At 38.2% G+C, this 25,628-nt stretch overlaps 2 protein-coding genes across 2 annotated transcripts in view; both read left to right on the forward strand.

The window, feature by feature from the left end:
• The first annotated feature begins 634 nt into the window (after nt 1-634).
• Nucleotides 635-6,582, forward strand: kpna2 (karyopherin alpha 2 (RAG cohort 1, importin alpha 1)). Its single transcript, XM_033971286.2, has 11 exons — nt 635-665; nt 914-1,009; nt 1,094-1,234; nt 1,790-1,878; nt 2,196-2,464; nt 2,950-3,044; nt 3,589-3,852; nt 4,467-4,700; nt 4,816-4,998; nt 5,616-5,765; nt 6,340-6,582. Exons 2-11 carry the CDS (start codon nt 953-955, stop codon nt 6,427-6,429), a joined length of 1,572 nt encoding a protein of 523 aa, XP_033827177.1. The 5' UTR covers nt 635-665; nt 914-952; the 3' UTR covers nt 6,430-6,582.
• Nucleotides 6,583-7,897: 1,315 nt separating this feature from the next.
• LOC117374576 (E3 ubiquitin-protein ligase SMURF2) overlaps nt 7,898-25,628 on the forward strand; it is a 67,642-nt gene continuing 49,911 nt past the window's right edge. The window contains exon 1 of the mRNA XM_033970742.2: nt 7,898-8,392. Within this exon, the coding sequence (XP_033826633.1) occupies nt 8,341-8,392 (52 nt within the window). The 5' untranslated portion in view covers nt 7,898-8,340. The remainder of the gene's footprint in view (nt 8,393-25,628) is intronic.

Raw genomic sequence — 25,628 nt, forward strand, 5'->3', positions numbered from 1 at the left:
TAGTTTGGCTCAATTACTAACCAAATTAATAGCATAAAAAGCTACAATGATTTACAAGACACCAGGGAGTTTTGACCTTATGAAGTGCATCCCATTTTGTTATTAAGAAACCCACATGTTTATGCAAGAAAAATATCACTGCTAGATGCAATCATGAATATTCCCAAACTATTGTAGTCTACTGCAAGAGTTCCCTGTAAAAGAGACATTGATTCCAGGACTAAATAAGTGTTAAATATAAAATGTCACATCAATCAAATGAACTAATAGTGTATGGTAAAGGTTTCATTATGTGCTTTTCCAAATTAAACATCGTGTTATATTCGCTTTACTACTGCAAAATTGACCAGGATTTTTGAACTGCAAAGCCATACCACGTTGTATACCACGCTGTAGCACTAAACTGACCCAGGATCAGCTTTATTGCTCGATATTTCAAAGTTAAAACCTGCAGACTGATCCTGAGTCAGATTTGTGTAAACACGCCGAGTTCTCGCGATGAGACAGCGAGATTCCCGTTGGCCGCTTGAATCTTTTGAACGAGCCAATCAGCGCACGCGTTTGGACGTTTTGACTCGAACGGTCCAATCAGAGAGCAGTGTGCCAGGAATTTAAAGGTCTGTGCGGCTCTTTCTGTACGCCACTACTTTTAGCCTGAGCTCAGGGTAAGACCTTTTTAAAACTTGTTTACATTAGTTTTTATATGCGTAACATTTAGTTATTTTTTGACATATAAGTATAGATGTTTTTTATATATTGGGGTTTCAGATATAAGTGCTACTTAGCGTAATCTTAGCGTTATTTTAGGGTGAAATCCGAGGCTTTTTGACGGGTGTCATTCGATCGCGCACACTGAAGCCACGCGATACTAGCTAATCTTTTGCCATTCTTCTCATCTATTCCATAATTTTAGAGACTCATTACCTCAAGATCTAATTTTAACCTCTTCAAAATGTCTGAGAACGCACAGCGCCTCACCCAGTTCAAGAACAAAGGCAAAGATGTTGCAGTAAGTTTTTATGGTTATTTTAAATCTGAGTTTCGCAAAGCAGTATCTTTCTAATCCTAAATTGTTTTATAATGACTTTTTCAGGAACTTCGCCGTAGGAGAGTAGAAGGCAGCGTGGAGCTGCGTAAAGCGAAGAAAGATGATCAGATGTTCAAAAGGAGAAATGTGGCTTCATTTCCTGACGAGGCCACTTCTCCTCTGCAAGAAAAGAGCCAGAATGTTCAGGTCAGTGTACAAGTATTATTGCTCTACTGCACATCTATACAATGGATGGAAGTGAAGAAATGGATTTGGGATATGCTTTAAGCAATAGTGTAGTTATATGTTCCTAACATGTATGATAAAATGGCAAGCCCCGCCCTACTTAGAAGTTGTTATATAGTGAAAGTTTTAGTTTTCTGTTTATAGGTGCCAATTTGAGGACTTTTGGCACAATTATTTTAAATTATTAATTGCTTTGGCAAATGTCCTAACTTCATTTTCCTGAATCCCATTGCACTACAGACTAGGAATCGGTTTTACTTAAGTATTTTTATAAGAGTAAACAAACTGCAAAATGCTTACCCTTTTGAGTTAAATATTTTTATTAGTTCAAGTATGTACATATCCACCATCCAAGGGTGTCCATTTCTACAGCAACTAATTCTAAACAAAAAGTCTCCCTCTTTCAATAGTTGAAATGATAGTTTTAATGGGAAGGTCATGTGACTGAATCCCACAAAAACTTGGCAATATTTTTATTTCTTCTTTAAATATTTCAACAAAATTCTCATTTTGCAGGCTGCCCGACAATGGACTGTAGAAGAGATTGTTGCCGGGGTCAATAGTGACAACTCTGATACCCAGCTCCAAGCCACACAAGCCGCAAGGTAAAGCTGCAGTGACAGTCTTGTAATTCAACAACTTTATCATTTTGTTTGCAAAGTTATACAATTTCAAGAAATTGAATGTCTTTGACGAATCGCAATTTTGAATTAATTTCCTCCACAAATGACAAAATATCCCATCTTTTGCATAAAACTGCTAACCCTGTAGTTTTTAGATCAGTACAAACATGTCCAATCCAGACACAGAAGAATTGACAAAAAGACTGAACTTTGTTTTAATAGTACAATTCTGTTCAAATTGCAAATCACAATGCTTTTCCCAAATCGTTCAGCTCTACTATGTTTGTTATGATTTCCAGAAAGCTGCTGTCCCGCGATCGTAACCCTCCCATCAACCAGATGATCAGTGCCGGACTCATCCCAAAGTTTGTGTCATTCCTTGCCCTCTCTGACTGCCCTCCCATTCAGTTTGAGGCGTCCTGGGCCCTGACCAACATCGCCTCTGGAACATCCGACCAAACCGCCGCTGTGGTAGAGGGAGGGGCCATTCAAGCCTTCATCGGCCTGATCACCTCCCCTCACAGGCACATCAGCGAGCAGGCCGTGTGGGCTCTGGGAAATATAGCCGGTAAGTTGGACCATGTTTTTAATAAGATTTCATTTGTCAGAACAATGAGGCATTGGTAAAGGCTGGAGATAGTTGCCATGGTAACCTATAGTGATATCTAAAGAGTAGCTGGACTTAGAAATGTGAAATTATAATTAGAAATTTGTCTGGAATACTTTGATAATTGGCCCTTTTTTCTATTTATACTTTATTACCTAAAATATACAAATATTAAGATGACTTCTTTTATAGCAATAGGCGTGAAGTAAAGACCAAGTTATAAATGGTCATGTGCATATTGATTCTTGATGGGGGAAATATAGTTGTTGGATGATGTTTCATTAGAACAACGAGGTATTCTAAAGGCTAGAGCTTGTCGCAGTGGTAACCTATAGTAACAGACATTGTTGCAGTTGCTACAGAAACGGAAGCCATGTAATCTCTACCCTTTTAATATCTCATTTGTCAAAGTACAAGTGGTTAAATGTTGATGTTCTTTTGCTTAGGTGATGGTTCAGCCCTCAGAGACCGGGTTATCAAACACGGAGCTGTGGCCCCTCTGCTCTCTCTCTTAGCCGTTCCAGACCTCAATGATATTAATGTGAGTAATCTGCTATTGTCAAATCAATCACCCTCTAATAAGCAACTATGCCTTTGCCTGCAAAAAAAAATTATAAAATTTAGGAGGCACTTACTACAGCTATTGAGTCATTGAGATTTGTAACTTTTTTGCATCTTATTTTTAAGAGGCAGGAGTACAAACCACATTTTTTACAATTTCTAAAATATACATAATATATTGCTGAACTAGTGCATTGTCTAGTTGTAAACACAGGATAAGTAGGTATTCAGTTCACACAGTTTGAAGAGATTGGATATGTTTGTAACCAATTACATTGTTTTAGTTGTGTTTTTTTTTTTTTTAATAGATGATGAGCGTAGATTAAAAAAAATTCTAATATGTACGAGTAATAACTAATGTACTAAAGTTTATTATTCAAGTAAACTGTATTCTTAGTTTTGTTTCACCCATTTCTCAAAATCAAAGTTTGCCATATATGACATAATTTTCAGCTATTTTCCTAATATGTCCACTAAAGTGCATTGTAACCTAAAGCTGTCTTTCCTGTACACATCTCTCACAGAGGGACTACCTGAGGAATGTGACATGGACCCTGTCGAACCTGTGCCGGAACAAGAACCCTTCTCCACCCATCAGCGCAGTGCAGCAGATCCTCCCCTCCCTAGTGCGCCTGCTCCACCATGACGACAAGGAGGTGCTGGCCGATGCCTGCTGGGCACTGTCCTACCTCACAGACGGCTCCAACGACCGCATCGAGGTGGTGGTGCAGACAGGCATCATTACCCGCCTGGTCAAGCTGCTGGGCTCCGGAGAACTTACTGTCATTGTATGTATCCATGGGTCACTGAATGGTTGAAAATATATTTAATAAAAGTATATATTTTAGAATGGGAAGAATCTGTCAAAATGTTGCACATAACCATATGAAATCTATGATTGTGGCTGTCAAGATTTGAAGCAGACAGAATGGGACCCTGCAGTCAAACTTTTTTTCTTTGCAACAGCTTAAATACCCTTTTTCGTTGACATTATAGTAAAATTGTTGAATTTTGAGATGTTGGGACTTGCCATTTTGAATTGGGGATTTTACAGTATCATACAAACATGGAAATAATCAATTAATCTTGCAGAGTGAATAATGCATAAAATGCAATGCACCTGGAAAAGCTCTACATATTTGGTGGGTAGGAGTATTGTGTTCAGTTTCTTTGTTTAGAAAATGTTGTAATTGGGTATCAAGTCTTTACATTATGTTTTTTTTATTATGCCATTATACTAAATGGTATTCTAATAAAGCATGGTAGTGGATTAAGTTGCGATATTATTCAAAAGTTGAGCTATGAAGACTATTGCCATTGTTAGGATGCATACAAATGCTTGGCAAGACTTCAGAGGTTAAAACTGTATTCAAATGTTAATCCTTTTTTCCCCTCCTTTCAGACTCCCTCCTTGCGTGCCATTGGGAACATTGTAACAGGCACAGATGAGCAGACCCAGTCTGTGCTGGACGCCGGAGTTCTGGCCATGTTTCCCCAGCTGCTACGACACAACAAGGCCAATATCCAGAAGGAGGCGGCCTGGACCCTCTCCAACATCACTGCAGGGAAGGACACACAGATCCAGGAGGTCATCAATTCTGGTGTGGTGCCCTACCTGGTGGAGGTCCTGCACAAGGTGGGTTTGAATAAATATTCTGCAGTAATACTAAGTGCTGACATGAAGATACTAAACAGTGCAAATTTGTTAGAAATTGTCTTGATGTGATCTCTAATCTTCAATATCTGTTCAGGGTGACTACAAAACCCAGAAAGAGGCTGTGTGGGCTGTGACAAACTTCACCAGTGGAGGCACTATTCAACAGGTGGTTTACCTCGTGCAAGCCAATGTACTGGAGCCTCTGCTCAACCTTCTCTCCTCTAAGGACAGCAAAACTGTGCTGGTCATTCTGGATGCCATCACCAACATCTTCATGGTAAGAACATCAAATGCTGTCCTGCTATTCTGTAAAATGTTTCTTGTTCATGTTTCTCAAAGTACCTGGTTTGGTGAGGTAGTATGTGTAGTAAATGCTCATCATGGTTTTGCATCAGTTAAGTGGCAATTTGTGAAAAAAGTTTTTAGAAGAAAAGTACAAAAATACAAGAATTGTCAGCAAGTTCTAAAATGGAATGCCTCTACCCATGTGGGCAACATCAAAAACTGCATCTAACAGCATGCAGGGACTATTTATGCACAGGGAACACTTCTGACAGATTAAACAATGATTTAACAAAAATAAAGGTGTTGTCATTTCTTTGTATTAGTCAATCATAATGTTAAAGGCCAAAACTTGTCTAAATTAAACAATAGTTGACTCAACTCAATTATGGAATTAACTCTATGCATATGTCTTCTGCCTGTGTCCAACCAGGAAGTAAAATAACAAATTTCACAAAAATTGCCAAACTTGGACTACTCATTTACACTGACATCAAGATTTTACAAAACATCCTGACTAGTATTCACAATTTGTCATATGCACTTTAATTGTTTTTAGTGAAATAAGTATTATTGACTTTGGATAGTTATCTGTATATCTTTTCATTACAGGCCGGAGAAAAGATTAACGAGTCTGACAAATTGAGTCTAATGATTGAAGAGTGTGGAGGACTGGACCGGATCGAGGCGCTGCAGTCACACGAGAATGAGATGGTCTACAAAGCTGCTCTGAACATCATAGAAAAATACTTCTCTGGAGAGGTGGGTTTCTTAAAGGAGCAGCACTATAACTTCTGTAAGGGAATCTGCCACCAGTTTGTCTCCATGGATGTTGTAGCATTGCCTGGAATGCTTCGTAGTATCACATTAAAACATGTCTGTTTTGGATCGGGTTGGGCAATATTGACAAACTAAAATCAGTTGGTGTAAATATTTCCTACAAAACTGAAAAAATCACTTTATACCATTATTATTTTGAAATTTACAAGGTACTTTTTTGAAGGTTATGCACTATTTAAATTTAGACTATTGTGAATGTTATATAAGATATGGATAATATTGTCAGTGTTTTGAATATAGGCATCTTAATCTGCTCACCTTAATTTTAGCTATAATCTGGCTTCAATCTCATGGAGAATATTCTGAAGTTTGTTTTATCTTTTTCCATGGAATCATGCAGTTGTCTCCAGAAAGTTGCATACTGTCACTTTTAAATGGCGAGCTTATTGCTGAAAACCACATTGAAAAACACACATTCCTACTGTGATGAAACACCTTTTTTACAGATAAAAAATCTTTCCGATCACCAACTTGCCCTATTCTTGTGTCCTTACAGGAAGAGGAGGTACCAAACGTGGCCCCTGAAGTCACCACAGACGGTTATGCATTCCAGATCAATGAAAACCAAAGCACTTTCACCTTCTAAACTATTCTTAAACTTGACTTCAACTCAACTCCTCATGGCTCCTGTGCGTCTGTTTTTCATGTCACTGTTCTTTTGTATGTGATGTAGAATAAACTATTTTAATGTGACTGATAAAATGTAACTGTAAATAAAAAATGGATCATGTGTATTAATTGTATGGGGTCATCATTATTTCTTTTATTCTTTATTTGTCAGGGATCATGTACAAATTGATTAATCTTACAAATAAAAGATGATTTGTACCAGATTTAGCTACTGCTGCTTCCATCTCCAGTCCCTGGGCAGGTGAACACATTTAAATGCACAATTCATTATGATTGCATTATTAACAGTTCATCACTGACATTAGCAGTAAAATACAATGAATGTCCCCATGTCCAATACAGTATGTTTCCTACAGACCAAGGCAGTTCATCAAACGAACACCCACTGTTTATTATCACACTGGTCTGCACAGGAATAGTAATTAGTAAGGTCTGCCACCATCTTGTCTCTATAGTTGTTACTATGGAGCTGCAGAATATGTGAAGCCATTACAAGAATACATGTTTTCAGTGTAAGGTACAAGATGTGTTTAATGGCAGCAAACAAAGGCAGGAAAGACTATAAACTTTCTGGGTGGTATTTTTCCAGCAATGTTCCACAGTCAGGCATTAAACTTGTTTATCTTAAATGTATTATCCAATTACAGCTGTTGCTCAGAAATGCCTTTAGAAACATGTATTTGTACTTTAATTCGTATTACATCTCCACAGATCTGACCTGTGACTTTGCTGGGTGTAGGTGATGTCACCTGCTTGTCTCCATATGGGTTTTCAGAATGTGATATCATACTCTCAGATGAGGGGCTAGATACAACCTTGTACTTTGCAATGACATATCTATCTTCATATCTAAATTCACAAATGTTGAGCCTGATCTTTTCTATTAGTGCCTCGACCTATTAATACAATAGAAATCACCATTTAAGAATATTCATTTTGCCTGCTCCCATCTGTATTAAATATTATTGAGCTGCAGAATGCTTAAACCCAGCAATACACGTGTAGCTGATGTCTACTGTGGTACTGTGATACTGTGGAACATTTCGGACGATGTAATAACATCTCCATGAAGACAAGCAGGTAGCGTTTGCTTGGGATCCAGAATACACACTTCAATACTTTAGGAAGATGTGGTATTAATCTATATAAAAATACAGAGATATATCATTCTGGATTTGTCAGGTAAAGGTAGCATGCCCTCCTCCAGAAAAGTTACATAGTGCACGTTTAATATCTTCAAGGGATCGTGCGTGAAATAACCACGTCTTAAATAACCTCAAAATACATCCACAACTCCTTACTCACTCCTCTCCACTTGCCCTGCCCCTGTGTCTTGTCTGTATATAAACTGTAGTGAGGTGCCACATGTTAGCTGCTGGAGCAAAAAATGTTTCACTCCCCCAAACTGTGCTTTCGTCAGCGGTGATCTCCTTGCGGCCGCCTCCAGACTCCAATCCACGGCTCCGCTCTCCTCCAACGGCCACAGAGCAGAGGAGGACCCGCTCCGAGCACGGCGTCAGCTCCAGAGCGCACGAAGATGTGAACCCACACCCCGATAGCTACCGCTTTTTTTAGTCAACAGAACTATATCTTACACATTAGACGCGGGCAGATGTATTTGTGGTAAATGCACGTTGCAACGGTGCTTTGGTCCTATTTTTTCTTTTCGTTTTTCTTTTTAATTTTCGGTATTTGTTGTCAGCAGCAGCGAACGTTATGGCAGTCCACTACTACTCCACATCCGGGCCACAATGCACTGACTCCATTATTGTCTAAAACTGAAGGAGATCTGCCAAAACCCAGTGATTTTTTGCGTTTAGAGAGACGTTTCTGCTGTCTGCGGTGAAGGTCGGAACCGAAGGGGGACATGTCGAACCAAGGGATCCGGCGGAATGGCCCGGTGAAGCTGCGACTAACAGGTAGCTAGCGCCGCTTCGCTTTTTAAATCCCCTTGCATTTCCCCATAGACCGGAGATACAAAGGCGCCGTCTATTTCCTGGAGGGCACCAATGCTCAATGACTTAGGAGCTGTCTGTCTGTCGGCTTCTTTCTTTACACTGCTTTTCTTTTTACACCTATTTTATGGACTTCAAGCATTTATTTGTTTCATAAATTATTTTGTTTGCGAATACAACACATTTGAGTAGTGAAGAAGCTATATTACTGTTCTTGGAAATAGCCCGTACCGTTGATAGTAGTAAATGGCTACGGCGATTCATAACAGAGGCTAGATAGCTCGAAAGCTAACAAGATTTTTAGACATTAAATATGAAATAACTTATATAAACATGGGCTCATTGAAATAGTGTATAACTTTATATTTTTATTATGGAAAGGAGGACATTTTTTACTTAATTTAACTATGAAAAAATATGTTATAAAAATGTTATTAGAATATCAGATACTGTTTGTAGCTTATACATACTTTGTAATTTAAGGGAAAATATTATTATTGTGTAAATACATGTCCTTTATAATGACCTGAACTATCAATAGTCACAAAAGTGGTAAATGGGTAATAATTAATGGCATTAATCGTGACTATTAAAATAATAACTGACAATTGTATTAATCATTAGCCTAATTATTATCTGGACTATACTGATATTGATTAGCAATGGACTCTAAAACACATGGCAAAAGATGATTTTGAACAAAAACAGCTATATTAGAGGTAAATCATTGTGATTTCCATCTGCAATTCGCTTTATTCATACATTTTCTCTATCTGTAAGTCTTCAGGTTTGGTTTTTTTTTTTACCTTAATCTGGTTAAAACTTTTGAAAATCAAAATTCACAAATTGAAAAAAATAATGCTGACATGTTGACTACTAAAATAATAGTTGCAGCCACGGGTGGAAAGTAACTCACCTTCAAGTGAGTAGATTTTTGGGGTAATTGTACTTTTTTTGAGTAAACCTTAAACCTGTACTTGTACTGTAATCGAGAAAAATTATGACCATGTTATTGTAATTAGTTACTTTTAAATCATATGAGTAGTGAGTACAGCACAAACCTCAACTGTTCCGATCTACAATTGTCTCACTGCTGTCTTTGCTCCTTCTTAAACAGACAAAGACATAACAGCAGTGCATCACATGCTCTGATTGGTAAGAGCTCAGAGAATATGTGGATTGTGGTTTGAAATGACAAAATTCAGCTTTAAACGGTAAGAGTTTATGTAAAATACTAATTTAAAATGCCATTAAATTCTGGAAACTAGTAACTAGTACTCTGAGTAGTATTTCTCTTGCATACTTTTTTTTACTTATGTACAATTTTGGGACCAGTACTGTACTTTTACTTGAGAGCAAATTTTTAGTACTTTTTCCACCACTGGTTTTAGCAAACCTCAAGTCAAATCTTAACTCATGTGTAACTTAACATTTTTCAAAACTGTATGATTATACCTCACTGTATATTCTCTTATATATCCTGTTTATTATTTGTTGTTGTCACGACTGGCTCTCAACCGCACACTACATCTTTATAAGCACACACTGACTGGCAGGTGCCCCATTGTTTGTTATTGGGTCACCATTATGTTGTATGTATTCAGTAATAACAGATTAGATTAGTGCCAAGTCTTTTATTTTCAGTCTGGCTTAATTTCAGGTCCTCTTCCATGGTTTTTCCTTTGTGTATTTCCAGCTTTTCTTCATTAAAGGTGGACTACATAACTTTTCTTATTGCTTTGTGTAAATGTATGGCAGCATGGCATTAAACTTGTCGATCAATCATTTATTCAGTGCAAAGTTTTTTAAAATACCTAAAAGGCACTGATTTTTTTCTCATGTATTTGAGCTAAATTTGTCTTGCACCAGTATAGATACATTGTATAAGCAGCTCTTAAGGTTGAAATATGTTGCGTGCTATCTGCATCTAATTAGAAAGGATTTTATCGCCCGATAATCAGGAAGTGTGTGTTAGTATGCTAGTATTACTGTGACAGCAAGACCTCACGCTGGTCCAAGAAAATTGGAAAAGCACTTATAAACTCATCTTGGTGAATAACTAGGGTGGCCAGAATGCATAAGGTAAGTGAGGAATAACTTTGGACCACTGAAAACTGTTTAAAATGTAGTTCTGTTTTTCACATTTTTAAGACAGTAAAAATCAGGTACAGTGCCTTTAAAAATATATGCATTCATACTGTGAGCGGGGTCGTCTCATCACAGATCTGACCTGTAACTTCACCTGGTGGTGTAACAAGTTTGTCTCCATGAGGATAGATAGTTTTGTGTAGGGTTGTCAAAAGGTTCGAAAATCAGACTGATACTAATTGATGTAAGTAAAACTAGTATGAAACCAGGTATCGTCACTAAAAAAAGTCACATTCACAGGACAGAAATGAACCTTTTCTGAAGCTTTAGTGTGATCTTGAGCTGTATCAGAACAAGTATAAGACCACATAGACTAGTATACGCCCATGGACCACTATACAATCTACCTGGACCACTGAGGGATTACACAGATATAACACCACACAGTAATATAAAAGAAAGTACTACAATCGAATGTTGAAAATCACATTCTATTGTCTAAATAGAGTGACTTTTTTTTTTGTATCACCGTGGTATCAGAATCAGTGTTGACTAACAAATCTATTTCTTATTATCAAAATCAAGTTTGAAATGTTTGTTTCGTGACAACACTAATATTGTGGAAGATTTCAGGCAAGCCGACAGCAGTTGGCAGACCCTTCTTCAGAAAAGTTACATAGTGCACCTTTAATTTTCTACTTTCTTCCTAACTTTAGCATTACGTTTTTGTGCGTTGTGATTTTGTGAATGGTTCTGTGCGTGGACTTGACTTTAAGATGGAGTGCCGTGGTCTCTTGAAGGAATGCTAAGAATGTGAGTCCGCTGTGAAAAATAGCAAAACGAAGGACCTAGCCGACCACACTTCTCCTTGTTGCTGAGTGACAACAAACACTCGTCCACACCAAATAACGCAGCTTTGAACTCTGAAGCAGTGGATTTGCCAGTTTTCATTTGTTTTCTCATGCCACTGTGGAAACTACTTCAGAGTATTAGACAAATATGAAGTTGGGGTGATTAGCTAGATAGGTAGTGGTTTTCAAACAGTGTTCTTCTATTGGTGGGTTAATGTGGGAGATATTGACAAAATTGAATATCTGGATATCTGGCGATGACAATAATCAGACAATATTGTGAAAAGCCATCAAAAACCTGACTATAAGTGTCTTGGTTGAGGTTAGGTCATCACAAAAACCAGAAGGGTTTGGAAAATTAACCACCAAAGTGCAGAAATATCACTTTATACTCTTAAATGATTACACTGCAGTTGTTGTGTCTTATTTCGAATTTTCTTACTGATTTTTTGTAATGTTTTTGAAAGTATAGATCAGGGATATCCAAACTATGGCCTGGCAATTTTTATTGGCCAGACCTTCAGTTGAACTGGCTTAATTTATCATAATCAGTACTTTTTATGGCAAATGTGTGTAATCCTGCCAATATAACCTAAATAACATCACATTGCATTGTCATACGGACCTAATAATAATATTTCAAGCCTTATTCAAAGTATGTTAAATGCACTCATCTGAATTATCCACTGAATTGACCACTGATCTGTGGCCCTCCGTGTTGAATATTTTTCAAGATATGGCCCTCGGTGAAAAGAGTTTGGGCACACCTGTTATAGATGTTGAATTTTAAAAAAAAGCAATTTTTTATGTCTCACCTCTTCATCAGGGTGTTCACAAATTCTTGTCAGTTTTGATTTTGTAGTTAAACCGACTTTTTTGAGATTTCTATCATGTTATACCATTGTTCCTTAATCAAAAACATGCCTCAAGAGTATTTAGATGTCATCCAGGCCCTATTTGAACCCTGTTTATGGTTAGCTGTAAGATTCTGTGCAGTACTTAGCCCACAAGCCTACGTCATCCATGCTCCCACAAAACAATTTTACATAAATATACAAAAACATGATAGAAAATTACACAGCAACTTGACAACCTGATGCGATATGGATTAGTTTCATCAGCAGAATGGACGGTGATTGTGTTGTGATGCCACTCTAAAGGGGGAGTGACTTAGCCTGGGGGCATGTTAATACATTGCTTTCAGCAAATATAGCATTTAAAAAAAAATTTAAAGGTAGCATGGTGATCTAAATATGTTATGTGTTAGCCGTTAATACCCCATACAAGTGTAATACCCCCTCTGTAAATTCAATAATGAATCATGCCCTCCCATTGGTGTCTGCAGGGCTGTAGGCTGCAGCTGTAGCCTGATGATATTGACAGCAGATAGGTCTGGCTCCACTGCACAGACTGTGGTTAGTGCTGTTCCCGACACACTCCACATTGTGCTAACATTTATAGTGGAACATGGTCACTTTATAACAGTCTGGCACCTACACTCTTTGACATGTACCGGCTATGACTGAGCTGCATATATGTTCAAAGAGGAATACATCATAGTTTTAATTACACTGACTGCTGGAAAGAGGATATTAATACAAGTGCTCTGATTTTTATAAGACATTTCAGTTCACTCATTATTTCATTATTGAATAAATTCTCTATATTTACTTAAAATAAGGCTGTGGTTATAATTTTTGATAGTTTTACTCTGAATTCCATATTTTCCAGCACTGTAAATTTTGTGAGGTTACATTTACTATATTTTTGCATACTGTAAGTGCTTTAAACTTAAGAGTGACTTTTGTTACATATCAAAAAATGTATAATAACGCAGTTGGTGTTTTGGAGATTTGCAGAATGAGAATATTGAGAATACAGCCTTGAAAATAATAATAATAAACTGCCTGTACAGTAGGCCAACATAGGTCCGCAGTACTATCTGCATCAAATTCATTTTATTTTCTGATAATCAGGGAGCATGCTAATTATTGTTAGCTTTAGGGTCACAGCAGAACTCCGCACTGGCCTCTGAAAGTTGTGAAAAGTGCTTATAAACTCATTGTGGTGAATAATCAGGATGTTCAGAATGCATAAGGTATATGAGGAATAACTTTGGACCACTGCAAAATATTAAAATGTTACAATTTTAAAACCGTAAAAGTCAGGTACAGTGCCTTTTTAAATATAGCTATTATACTAGAATATAGACAGAACATATAGTGAAGGGCCATCCTTTTTCACTGGAGCTCAAGGCTTCAGTGAGCTCTGTCATTCTGTCGTGTTTTGCTTAGACTGCTGCTTTACAACGATACAGAGGGTAATGAGCTGGGTTAGCATTTAGCACTACATTAGCTTTGTGTTGTTATCTCCATATGTTTTGTTTTCACATTGAGGTACTATTCTCTCGCAGATAGAACTTGAGTGATTACAGCCTATTTGACTATATCTAATTCAATTCAATTCAATTCATTTATTTTTGTAACGCCCAAAATCACAACAACAGTTGTCTCGAAGGGCGTTCATGTTTTGGTTGATGGGGGAAACCGGAGTACCCGGAGGAAACCCATCCAGACACGGGGAGAAACATGAAAAAACTCCACACAGAAAGGCCTGGTGACCCGGGGATCGAACCAACCTTCTTGCTGTGAGACATGAGTGATGGCACTCAGTCACCGTGCCGCCAAGACACAAAAAACAAAACAACAGGAAGAATCAGACACAACAGGAAAATCAGACACAACAGGAAAAATCAGACACAACAGGAAAAATCAGACACAACAGGAAAATCAGACACAACAGGAAAAATCAGACAACATAAGAAATCGGCCAGGCGAGGGGGAGGAAGACCAGATGAGGAGGAGGAGAGCCGGGCGAGGAGGAGGAGAGCCAGGCAAGGAGGAGGTCCAACTATCATCGGGGCATCTGAAAGAGATACACTCCACAGGGGGAGTGGGACAGGGGACAACATGTGAATAGCATTGCTGATGAGAAAATAGGGCAAAGTAGAGGATAGTGCTCAGGTTGCCATACTTCCCCCAGCTAGTTACTCCTACTGCAGCTTATCTTATCCCGGGTTTTAATAACCCTAACTCCCTCACTAAGTAACCTGGTCATACGCTATACCGAAGAGGAAGGTTTTAAGCCTGGTCTTAAATACATCTGGACTCTGTAGTGTAAGGTTAGCTCTAATTTAGGCCAAGTGTATTCCTTAAAATATGGTATGGCTATATGTTGGGTTTTTTTTTCATTTTGAATGTTTTTATTGCACTGAAACGCTTTCATACTCCTCCATATTACTTAATGTGAGCAAGCTTGCATCTCCACAAACCTAACTTTTACTTGGCCTGGAGGAGGGCCTCCTGCTTGTTGTCTCCATGGAAATGTTGCTCCTTTAGCTATAATAACCCCATGAAAGGTATTTATCTCCATGAAGAATCTTCTTTCTGTTCCATAGAATCTTGCTTTTGATGTGTTACCTCCAGAAATGTAATGTGTAGCATTACAAAAAATCTGTGTTGTCAAACATTGTGCTTGAAGCTGATGTGTTGTACGTATATTTTTTTTTTGTCATTTTTGTTGCATTCTCACACATTCCATAACTAAGATGTTCTTGTATAGTCAGCCTGCAGTGTGGTACCTGTGTGTGTAGTGTGTGCGTGTGTAGTAGCAGCTGCTTTGCTCGTCTGCATTCTTTGGCTGTGGCTGGTGCTGAAGCTTCTCTCTCAGTGGGATTCCCTGGACCTCAGCGTTCACATTCCCACCTATCCTCATGACTCACGCTTATCAGACGCCACATCCTACTCCTCCTTAAGGCAAGGACAAAAGTTTCAATTAATTTGTATTAATGTTCAAATATTTACTTTTTAATTTAAAGCTACAGTATGTTTGGCTGTGTCTGTTGCACTTGCAAAATCATACTCTCTTACTCTGGCTGGCTAGGTTGGCTTGCATCTCCACAAACCTGACTTTTCCTTCCTGGTTCCATGGACATGTTGCTCCTTTGGTTAAAGTCTTCCACAGCATGGCATATGCCATGTCTATATCCATGGAGAATGTTCTGAAGTATGATTTTAACTTTCTGTTTCCATTGAATCATGCACCTGTGGCTTAACATACAGCTACCTCTTAAGTTTTATAACTCCTGTATTTACATGTTAACTCACTTATCTTTGTAACTCACCTATATCACTTTTGTTCAAGGATTAACAACTCATTTAAATGTAAGTGCTATTTGCATTCGTCATGTTATTCCAGAACATACTTTTCAAAGTTGCTTTAGTCAGATGGCAAGTTTGCCTGTGATCCAGACAGGTTCCCTCTTTATATTTTACACAGAAGATGTCCCAGTCCGATCACCTGCTCCTCCTCTGCATCTCAGGCTAAATTCAGATAGAGCCTCCAATCAGACTAGTTTATTTCAGTGATGCATGTGAAACGAAGGAGATCACTGGTCACCTAGCATTTAGAACAAAATCAAATTGATCTCACCTGAAATTAACAGAGTTTAGCATTTCGTTAATTGAAATACAGAAATATATTTTTCCTTATAAGCAGCCATGTTTGTTTTGATATGGATGGACCATATGTGTCCTTGACTGAGTAATCCACCTGTCCATCATGCTCTGAACTGAGCAGAGATAAACCAGTGAATTAATTGAAGTGGGACTAAACTCTAAACTCCACCCACAACCATGTTTCAAACAAATCTACTGGACAGTGCCTGTGGAATAAAGAAGAGAAGGAGGGGGAGGTGTTTGTCATCAGTAACACCTGGCTATAATCAGGGCAGTGTTTCGTGATGTTACCAACTATTGGAATTTGCAGTGCCTGCTGAAGGCAGCTCACATTTAGATTTGGGCTTTTCGGAGCTTTTAAACAAGTTATAGTTGTCTCCTTACCATTTACTCACTCAAAGTTGTATTTTCGGAGTGATCGATCCATGTTCATGCATGCATTAGTTTAGCATTAGTATTCTTTAATCACTTATTTTCAAGATGCCATTTTGCCAATCAACCCCCATTTTCAGAGCCCAGCACTGTGTACTCATTTTGGTCCAAATGATGTGCAGCTATCCATTAAAAGTAACAACTTGACGGGTATATGCTTTATTAATGTTCAATTGTAATTTAATTGATGTTTAATGCAGATCAATTTATTTATGAGCATGAAGCAAGAAGCAAGTCATTTGTAAAACAGATCTGGCTTGAAAATAAATCATATATTGAGTAAATGTTAACTAAAGAATTGAATAAGAATTGTCTTATATAGGAGTAACAGTTTGTTCTCTACTCCACCATCATCTTAAAGCAGAGGCTGTGGCGAATAGTAGTACAGCTGTTAACATGCTGTCAGTGTATCATGCTAATGCACTTAGCTCCTTAGCTTCACTTTTATTACTGAAGCTGCCATCCCTGCACCTGTTGTCTACAGAGACACAGCGAGGAGTGAGTTTACAAAGGTTACTGTGCACGTTTGTTTTACTAAAGCTACTCTTTGTCTATGTCAGAAATTGGGGTAAAATGCATTTGGTCGCAGTCTTGAGCCCTGTGGCAGACACAAGCACAATAGGTCTTCTTTAACCTGTTTTGATTCATTAATGGAAACCAACCCCAATATTTCTGTTCAGAAAAACAAATCAAATGAAAAGGAACAGCATTTCATTAAGGATTTGCCTTGCCACGCGATAATCCAACAGAACAGACCCATCTTCTTCCACGTCACTGCGCGTCTCATCCACAGATGTCCAGGGGTCTTGGATGTGGGCAGCCCAATTCGCAGACCCCACAGCTGGGATCTGGGAAGAGGGCAGGACCAGGGTCTGGGCCGAGTTTCATGTGGTCTGAAGCAGCGCCGGGCTACATTCATGTGGTCGCCGCGGCATGGAAGTCATTTGGGTCATGTGCGCTCTCAGACAGGATGCACTGTAAACACGCCCTGATTGGACACATGTGCTCCAACTGCGGACTCCAAACCCAACCCATCTCCACGCGTCACCTTAACAAGACAAACACAAATGAATGCAGAGAAATAGCAGGGCGTGGACGCTGGTAAAACGAAGACATTATTGTATGTGATTGGTAAACATTGTGCTCTGGTTAGAAAGACTTCCATGTAGGACTGAAAAATAAAATATCACAAATAAATCAAAATCACAATTTAAAAACAATTTGAATACTCAAAATTAGTAGATCACAGAGAGTACAATTATTTAACTAGAATAATTTCCTTTGCAAACAAGAACTTATCCTGTCCTAAAGAAGACATATTGTGCGTTTGTCTGCTATACAGGGGTTCCCAAACTTTTTAGACCGCAACCCCCAGTCTTAGGCTGCTGACAACCCCACATTTGTACGAAAATGACTATGCGACGCTGAAAATTCCTACGCATATCAACGATTAAGTAAATATCATTGGAGGATGACATACAGACCAGTGGGCTTATACCGGTGGTGGTGAAAACGGGGGTTGATTGGAGCAATGATGTTTTGAATGCAGGAGTATAACATTATTCAAACATGCATGAATCACTCTAAATATAACTTAGAGAGTGTAAATGAAAAGGGAAACAATTATAACATATTTAAAAGACCTGAAAAATCTATTTTGCATAATAGGTTCATTTTAATATGTATTTTAATAGTATACCTGCTAACCCTGTAGCACAAACATGTTCCAAACTGCATGGGATTCTTGGATTAGTTTAGCAGTTAAGATCTCTGTCTCAAATATTAATGATTCCAGGTAGGCTTAAAATGTACACTTTGAACTAGGGGTGCATCAATGAATCGACTAATTCTGACTAGTCAACTATAAAAACTCATATTTTGATAATTGTAATCAGTATCTGGACTATGCAGACTCTAAAACACATACAAAATAGACATTATTTTTAGGCATTAGCACAAAAGATTATGCCATTCTGCTGATCAACCCCCAGCATTATTATTATTATTAGCATTATTAAATCAAAATACGGGTGAACGAGGGAGCGAGGTAGCAGGCTGGGGTTTCCTGTTGGCTTAGCTGCACTCTGGTAAGTTTGGGAGGTGTCGATAGGAGCAGAGCAGAACCAGAGCAGAGCCAGACCTCAGCACTTGTCCAAACGTCAGCACAGACAGGTGGACACCAAAGCAAGCTGCTCTGTCTGTGGCTCCCCTGGAATAATAAAGAGACAAGGTGGTGGTCGCCCTGGGAACATGATATGGTACAGCACACCTCTGCCAGGCACCTAACTTGCAGAATTTTATAGTTGGCACACAGGGTCAAATAATATGTTAATTTTTGTATTCCAAATTGACACCTGGTTTTAGTCCTTTTTTCCTGGTTTAGACATTTTGCTGTTCAGGCATCTGGACCCTCTATGACTCTACAGTTAGAAAACCAAAAAAAATAACAAATTAAAAATACTAAATGGATGGTGTGTTCTTTAGAAATTGTGACAGTAATAATTATTGCAAAAAATCTATAAACTGGCCAATGTTCATCAATTGTAAAATAGGTGATCTATTATGACACAGACCTGCTGCAGTAGCCCTGTATCTGTCAGTGGGGGTTGTGAGTGAGAGTCCGTTGGCTTGTGGAGGTGTTAATCCCTCTGGGTGGATTGGAGGAAACCCGGCTCCTATGGCCCCTCTTTGAACTTGGCTCTGATGGTTAATGGTACATAGCTCTATGTGTGAAATCTGGCAACGCCGCTTCCATGAAAGGCAATATAATGTTGAAGTAGTACCTGACACAAAAGTACATTTTGTGTTTTCCCTCATACAGTATATTGTAAAAGTTGCTCATTGCGATTGCTCGCTGTCTGTATCTAATAATATAGTATTTTATCTATCGTAAGTAAGAAGCGGTTTTAAAGCTGCATGCCCAAAAATAAATTGATGTGAATGTTAACTATATTTATCAGTTATTGGGGATATTGGTGATATCAGAGGAAGAGATTTTTAGCAATTTAGCATATGTTTTTCTGCACTGTCCAAGTCTGTGTGCCAATGTGTCATTCTCAGTTTGCCGTCAGTGCATCAGATTTGTCTTTTTGAGCAGGCTAAATGAGAAGATGACTTTTTATCCCAGATGAATACATTGTATTTTATCATTTTTACAGTAAATGTGTAAAATTCACTGTTACTTAAGATAAATTTGGTCTGTATTATAGATTTTTAAAGTTTAATATCGGTATAGGCAAATATCGGTTACAACAGCCAGACAAATAGTGGATATATTATCAGTTAAAAAAATTGTTCATTGCTCTCACTTTTCGCACATAGCACATAACAAGTGTAGATCTGTACTTCATTTTAGTCAGTTTGAAAATCAGGCAGTGCAATATCACATTTTAAATCACATAATTGCAAGATTGTAATCAAAATTCAGAAACTTAACCTGGACTCAATCAGAAGAACTAAATTATAACAAATACAAATTATGATATTTTTTTGATATATTTGCTTGTACTAGACTTTCTGGGACACTAGAAACTGAAACAGGACTGGAGTGCGGTTAACCAGTCTTGACCAAATTTTCAAAGCTTAGTTCATATTCATGGGAAATTTTACAACATCATCAAGTGTTATATTTTAATATGTTTTGTTAGCGAGTCAAATCTATCATTTACACAGCAAGTCTTTTAGCAATCAGTGCGGTATGCTCTGCAACACCATCCGTTGACGCATTCTGGTTTTCAGAGAGCCTCTTGAAGCCTGTTTTTGGCGTTCCCTTTTCCTGCAGAGGTGGTGGGGTAGCAGTGTGAAGCGGGTGGTCCAGTCTGCCCCTCTACGCCTCTGCCCCTCGCTCTGACGCAGGAGGGGAAACTCGAGACGGATTCCTCTACTGCAAACCTGCACGGACACGGCTTCCATACCATTAAAGCTCCAACTCGGGCTAACCTCCAGCAGATGGGTTGGGATAAGGCGCCGCAGCTTGGGAACATCGTCAGGAACACTTGTACCCACACACCACATGAAAATTGGAACTAAAACCAGAACTAAACTGGACTAGACTATGACTGAACCAGGACTAGAACAGGATCAAAACAAACTAAGTCTACAGCAAACCATAGCCAAATCAAGATGTGTGAAGATACTAAAAGTTCAAACTCCATTTCAATACTAAGGAAAAGACTCGATTCTCAATACCAATTCTGGTACCATGATGAAAATAAAAAATAACAACACTTAACAACTTTATTTAGACAATAGAATGTGATTTTCAACTTTATATTAATGTACTTTCTTTTATATTTCCATGTGGCCCTATATCTGTGTATTCTCCATAGCAGTCCATGGGTGTATACTATTCTGTCTGGTCTATACTTGTACCTAGATTTAATATTGAATAGATCGGTATCTGATTTTCCATACCTTTGACAATCCTAGTGTGAGCAATTATATGGTTATAGATGACAATACTATGTAAAGTTATTAATCAAAACTCAAGATTTTTAAGTCCCATGAATAGTGCTTTCCCACTATATAGGTTTAAACTATTATACAGTGTGCAATTGTGTTGTTTTTGTGGCATTCCCAAATTGTAAGATTTTCAGAAGCCACTAATCTTTTGGCTTTTCTCTTTCCTTGTCAGGGTCTGAACAACATTCGGCAAGATTTGAATCGGTTAGACTCTAGTTAATGGGCAAAAGCCTACCGTCTGTGCCAGTTCTGCCTCTAACAATTGAATTACAAGAAATAAAAGGAGCTATAAAAAGTTTATTTCAAAGGATTTGCAGCAATACAAAGTAAGTCCTCTCTCCTAATGTATTCCTAGCATTCTAATTATTCCCAGTGATGATTTTATAGATGCTTTTCACAGTGTTCAGAGGCCAGAGCTGAGTTTGCTAATAGCAACAACTAACCTGCTAACAGTGTACTTCCTGCACTTCCATATCTTACTTTGTATTATATTAATCACTTTAAAGCCTCTTCAACTAGTTTTAAAAATTAAATATTTCTTCTCCCAAATATAACACTCAAATATGACTTGACATCCCAACCGGAGCCCAACAGCTGACTGCAGACATCTGTCCATACCTCCCAGCCCTCCCCCGATCCTCAGAGGAGCCGGCTTCACAGGAGACTTGTTTATATTCACACCGGATCGCCTTTCAAAATGGCATCTGCGCCCAAGTTGTACAAATACACCGCAGGATTCCAGCGCGACGCACGGTCCAGAGCAAATGGGATATTTCAACACAACTCCCCGGGGTCGCTGGATGGATGTCGGAGAATCCCAAACATGTGCAGAGGAGGGGGGGCACGGAGGTAGAGCTCAGGAACGTCGGGAATACTGCCGACCAGGATCTGCTGAGGTGGAAGTGTCTGGCTGCTGAGAAAGCACGTGGAGGGTTTGTTTAGAAGGAAATTCATACCATAGTACCGTCTGATTCCAAAATTGGGAGTGTCACTGCTGAGTCGATTTTGTTTCTTTTCTTTTTTTTTTTTTTACCTAGACGGTAGAAAAGAGGTGACTGATGAACTAATCCACAATATAAACGGTGACTCAGAAGCATTTGATTGCTATATGAGCGCAATAATTAAAGACATTGTACCTGATTTTTACTGTCTTAAAAACATGAAAAACAGAAGCAGTTCAATTCAATTCTATTGATTTATTTTTGTAATGCCCAAAATCACAACAACAGTTGTCTCGAAGGGCGTTCATGTTTTGGTTGATGGGGGAAACCGGAGTACCCAGAGGAAACCCATCCAGACACGGGGAGAAACATGCAAAACTCCACACAGAAAGGCCTGGGCGACCCAGGGATCGAACCAAACCCTCTTGCTGTGAGGCATGAGTGTTGCCACTCAGTGTGTGCTGCCTACACACAAAAACAAAACAACAGGAAAAATCAGACAAAACAAGAAAAATCGGCCAGGCAAGGAGGAGGAAGACCAGGCGAGGAGGAGGAGAGCCGGGCGAGGAGGAGGAGAGCCGGGCGAGGAGGAGGAGAGCCGGGCGAGGAGGAGGAGAGCCAGGCGAGGAGGAGGAGAGCCGGGCGAGGAGGAGGAGAGAGTCCAGCTGTCATCGGTGTTCAGTGGTTTGCATTTATTCCTCATTTTCCTTATGTATTCAGACCATCCTAATTATTCACTGCAGAATATAAGAGCTTTTCACTTCTTTCAGAGAAGAGCTTTGCCATTACAATAATACTAACAACACGTAGCATACTAACATGCACTTCCTGATTATACAAAAACGGTTTATAATTAGATACAGCACATAGAATACTTATTTGGACCTCTAGGCAGCTAGTTCCAGTCAGAGGGACAGCCAGCTCTACCATTTCCAGCGTGTCTATGAGTTGCATTAAAATCAATAAATCCTGACAGATCAGGCAGTGGACATGGAGCTGCGGGTGGATGTCACTGACAACATGTTAAACACTTTACAAATGCAAGGAAAACTTCACCAGAGGACACTTCTGCTTTTAGAAAGGTACACCTTTGTGTGTTAGTGCTAATGCTAACTTCTATTAGAATGTTAATTGTAACATAACAAAATTAAATTTGTTGTAAGGATGACCCAATTATTTTTAGGTGTCGATTATTTCAGTCAGTGGCGTTATTTAAATATTTATTAGGCTTTGTTGTGCACAGAGCTAATTGTGCTCAGATACATGGGAAAAATTGAGCCTCTAAATCTAAAATTGTTCTTGAGGGAATAACTTTGGATTCTTTACGTACCTAGCTTGTGATACTTAAATATAAATTCATTATAGAGTAATGTGCTTAACTATCTGCTTTCTGCTGCATAAGACTGAATAGTTAGACTGAAAAAGTCACTTATTCATTTCAACTTAAAGGCATTTGTTATTCTACAAAATAAAAGTATGTTTTAAAGAGGGGGTAGTACAGTTAACAACTGTTAACATGTAACATATTTAGATCACCATGTTACCTTTTATTGCTTTGAAAATGCTATATAAGCCAAAAAATAATGTCATTCCCTCTTTAGAGTGCTATCACAACACAATCGGTATGCATGGATGACATTTAAAACCTTTTCAGGCATATTTTTTATGATGGAACAAAGCTATAATATGGTAGAAAGCTCCATGAAGTTGATTTTGCATAATACTCCCCCTTTATAGTGTATGCTTTATGTATATGGCTAAACATTATATCGTGAAGCACTTGGCAATACCCAGCCCTGTTTTTGACTTGATTTAAATTGCGTATTTGATGTAGAATATTGCATTTAGAAGATAATTTAGCTTGGAATAAGATTTGTCAGGAAATAAAACTTGTCAACTCCTGAAATTTGAGTAAATATCATAGCAACCAGACATAGCAACTAACATAACCCCTTGTGTCATCTGTCATGCTTATATTATATTATTATATTTTCACTTTTGGTTTTTCAACGTGATCTACTTTCAGTTTCTAAAACAGTATCGGTTGGTATTAGTTTCTGTGGAAATCTATGAAGACTGATAGTGCGGGAGTTTCCACTGGCTTATTATTTACAGTATTAACTTCTAACACTACTGCAACTAATCAAGAAAGTTAATAACATTCACTGACTTAAAATAACTACATAACCATAGCCATTCATTAACATTGTCAATTAACTAATGATTATTTCATATCCATTGTGTTTATATTAGTATTCCAGTTGACTTCCCCTCTCATTTACCAACTCAATGTTTGAGTAGTCTTTTTTTCACCTATTCACACCCACAGCTTTTACTTTGTTCTTTGTTCTCAATTTTTATTAACATGGTCGGATAGCACGGTGCTATATATATATATATATATATATATATATATATATATATATATATATATATATATATATATATATATATATATATATATATATATATATATATATATATATATATATATATATATATATATATATAATTTTTTTTATATGGAGCATTTAATTATGAAGGAGGAGACTGAAATCTGAAATGATAAACAAGAATCCCATGCATTTCAGAACATGGTTGAAGTCTAAATTGCAGGTACAACCAGATTTTTCAACAAAACATTTTTCTGTTTGCAAATAATAGCAGCCATTGACATTTGATAATTGGTGATTTTGAAAATTGTGATTTTGATTCAGTGACAATTAAGCAGCCTTAATGAGTGTCATAGATTAGCATTATGTCTTTTTTAAGGATGTCTTTATGAAGTGTGTCGGGGCTTGATGACACATGGGCAGTGGACACGTGTCTCTTTGGACATGGCCGCCTCACACGTAGTAAAAGCTGTTTACGGCCCACACCTGCACCAGCACCATTTGTTCAGGCTTTGATCAGGGGCACCTCCATCATGTTACATTTAAGTTAGACGTCAAGGCCACTCAACATTCTGTACTCCGTATTCTATTAAGCAACTTTATTTAGACTGTAGTGAGCTAGATTAGATCTGGCCTAATCTAATCTAGCTCAAGGCAGCATAAATTTTAACTTCTCAGACCAGTACCAGATTGAAAATGACTTTCAGGTGGCTGTGCAGTGTCCAGACTACTACTAAGTTTTTTATACCATGGACCCCTCCTGGACAAGGAAGGGATTACACCAACTGTTAATAATTTTCAGATGGTCTTCTTTTGATTGTTTTCCATTGATTTGGTATTGTGGGAAAAGTTATGCCGATTTTTGAAGTCTTTATAAATTCCTATTAACACATTAATATATTGGCACCATTGGGAAATTAAAGGCACTGCATTTGAGCAAAATTTGTCTTGTCCCAGTACAGATATATTGTATAAGCAGATTGTGGTATAAGCACCAGTTGTTAGCTTAACTATGGCGGCAAAACTACGCCGGGCTCTGAAAGTTGTGAAAGGCACTTATAAATTCATTGCGAAGACCATTAGGATGCACAGAATGCATGAGTGAGGAATAACTTTGGACCACTGCAAACCACTGTTTAAAATGAACTAGTTCGGTTTTTCATGTTTTAAGATGGTAAACATCATGCACTGCACCCTTGATTGACTGTATTAGACTTCAAAGCCACCAGAGAATCCTGTCCAACTAGGGCCGGGTACCGTTAGATTTTTTTTGATACCAGTACTTTAACGATACCTGCTTTTTGATTGTGGCTTTTTTGTGTTAATTCATATTTTAAAACAAAGGCTAGGCTGTACAATGTCCCGTTATAATTCATGTGCATGCAAATGAAACAGTGCAAAGCTGATCCTCACACTTATGTTTCACTTTTGTTTTCTTCAAATACTGCGCCTTAGATTAGAGGCAGCGCTACAGAGCACATGCTTTTACTACGCTGTTACCTGCGCAGAGGAAGAGT

Source organism: Periophthalmus magnuspinnatus, chromosome 8 (genome assembly GCF_009829125.3).
Source record: "Periophthalmus magnuspinnatus isolate fPerMag1 chromosome 8, fPerMag1.2.pri, whole genome shotgun sequence".
NCBI lineage: Eukaryota > Metazoa > Chordata > Actinopteri > Gobiiformes > Gobiidae > Periophthalmus > Periophthalmus magnuspinnatus.

What these genes read in the sequence shown, in the direction of transcription:
- kpna2 (XM_033971286.2), top strand. Translation starts at nt 953, where the DNA reads ATGTCTGAGAACGCACAGCGCCTCACCCAGTTCAAGAACAAAGGCAAA. An exon ending in ACAAAGGCAAAGATGTTGCA is followed by an intron (nt 1,010 to 1,093) that starts GTAAGTTTTTAT and finishes TGACTTTTTCAG; the next exon opens with GAACTTCGCCGTAGGAGAGT. An exon ending in AAAAATACTTCTCTGGAGAG is followed by an intron (nt 5,766 to 6,339) that starts GTGGGTTTCTTA and finishes GTGTCCTTACAG; the next exon opens with GAAGAGGAGGTACCAAACGT.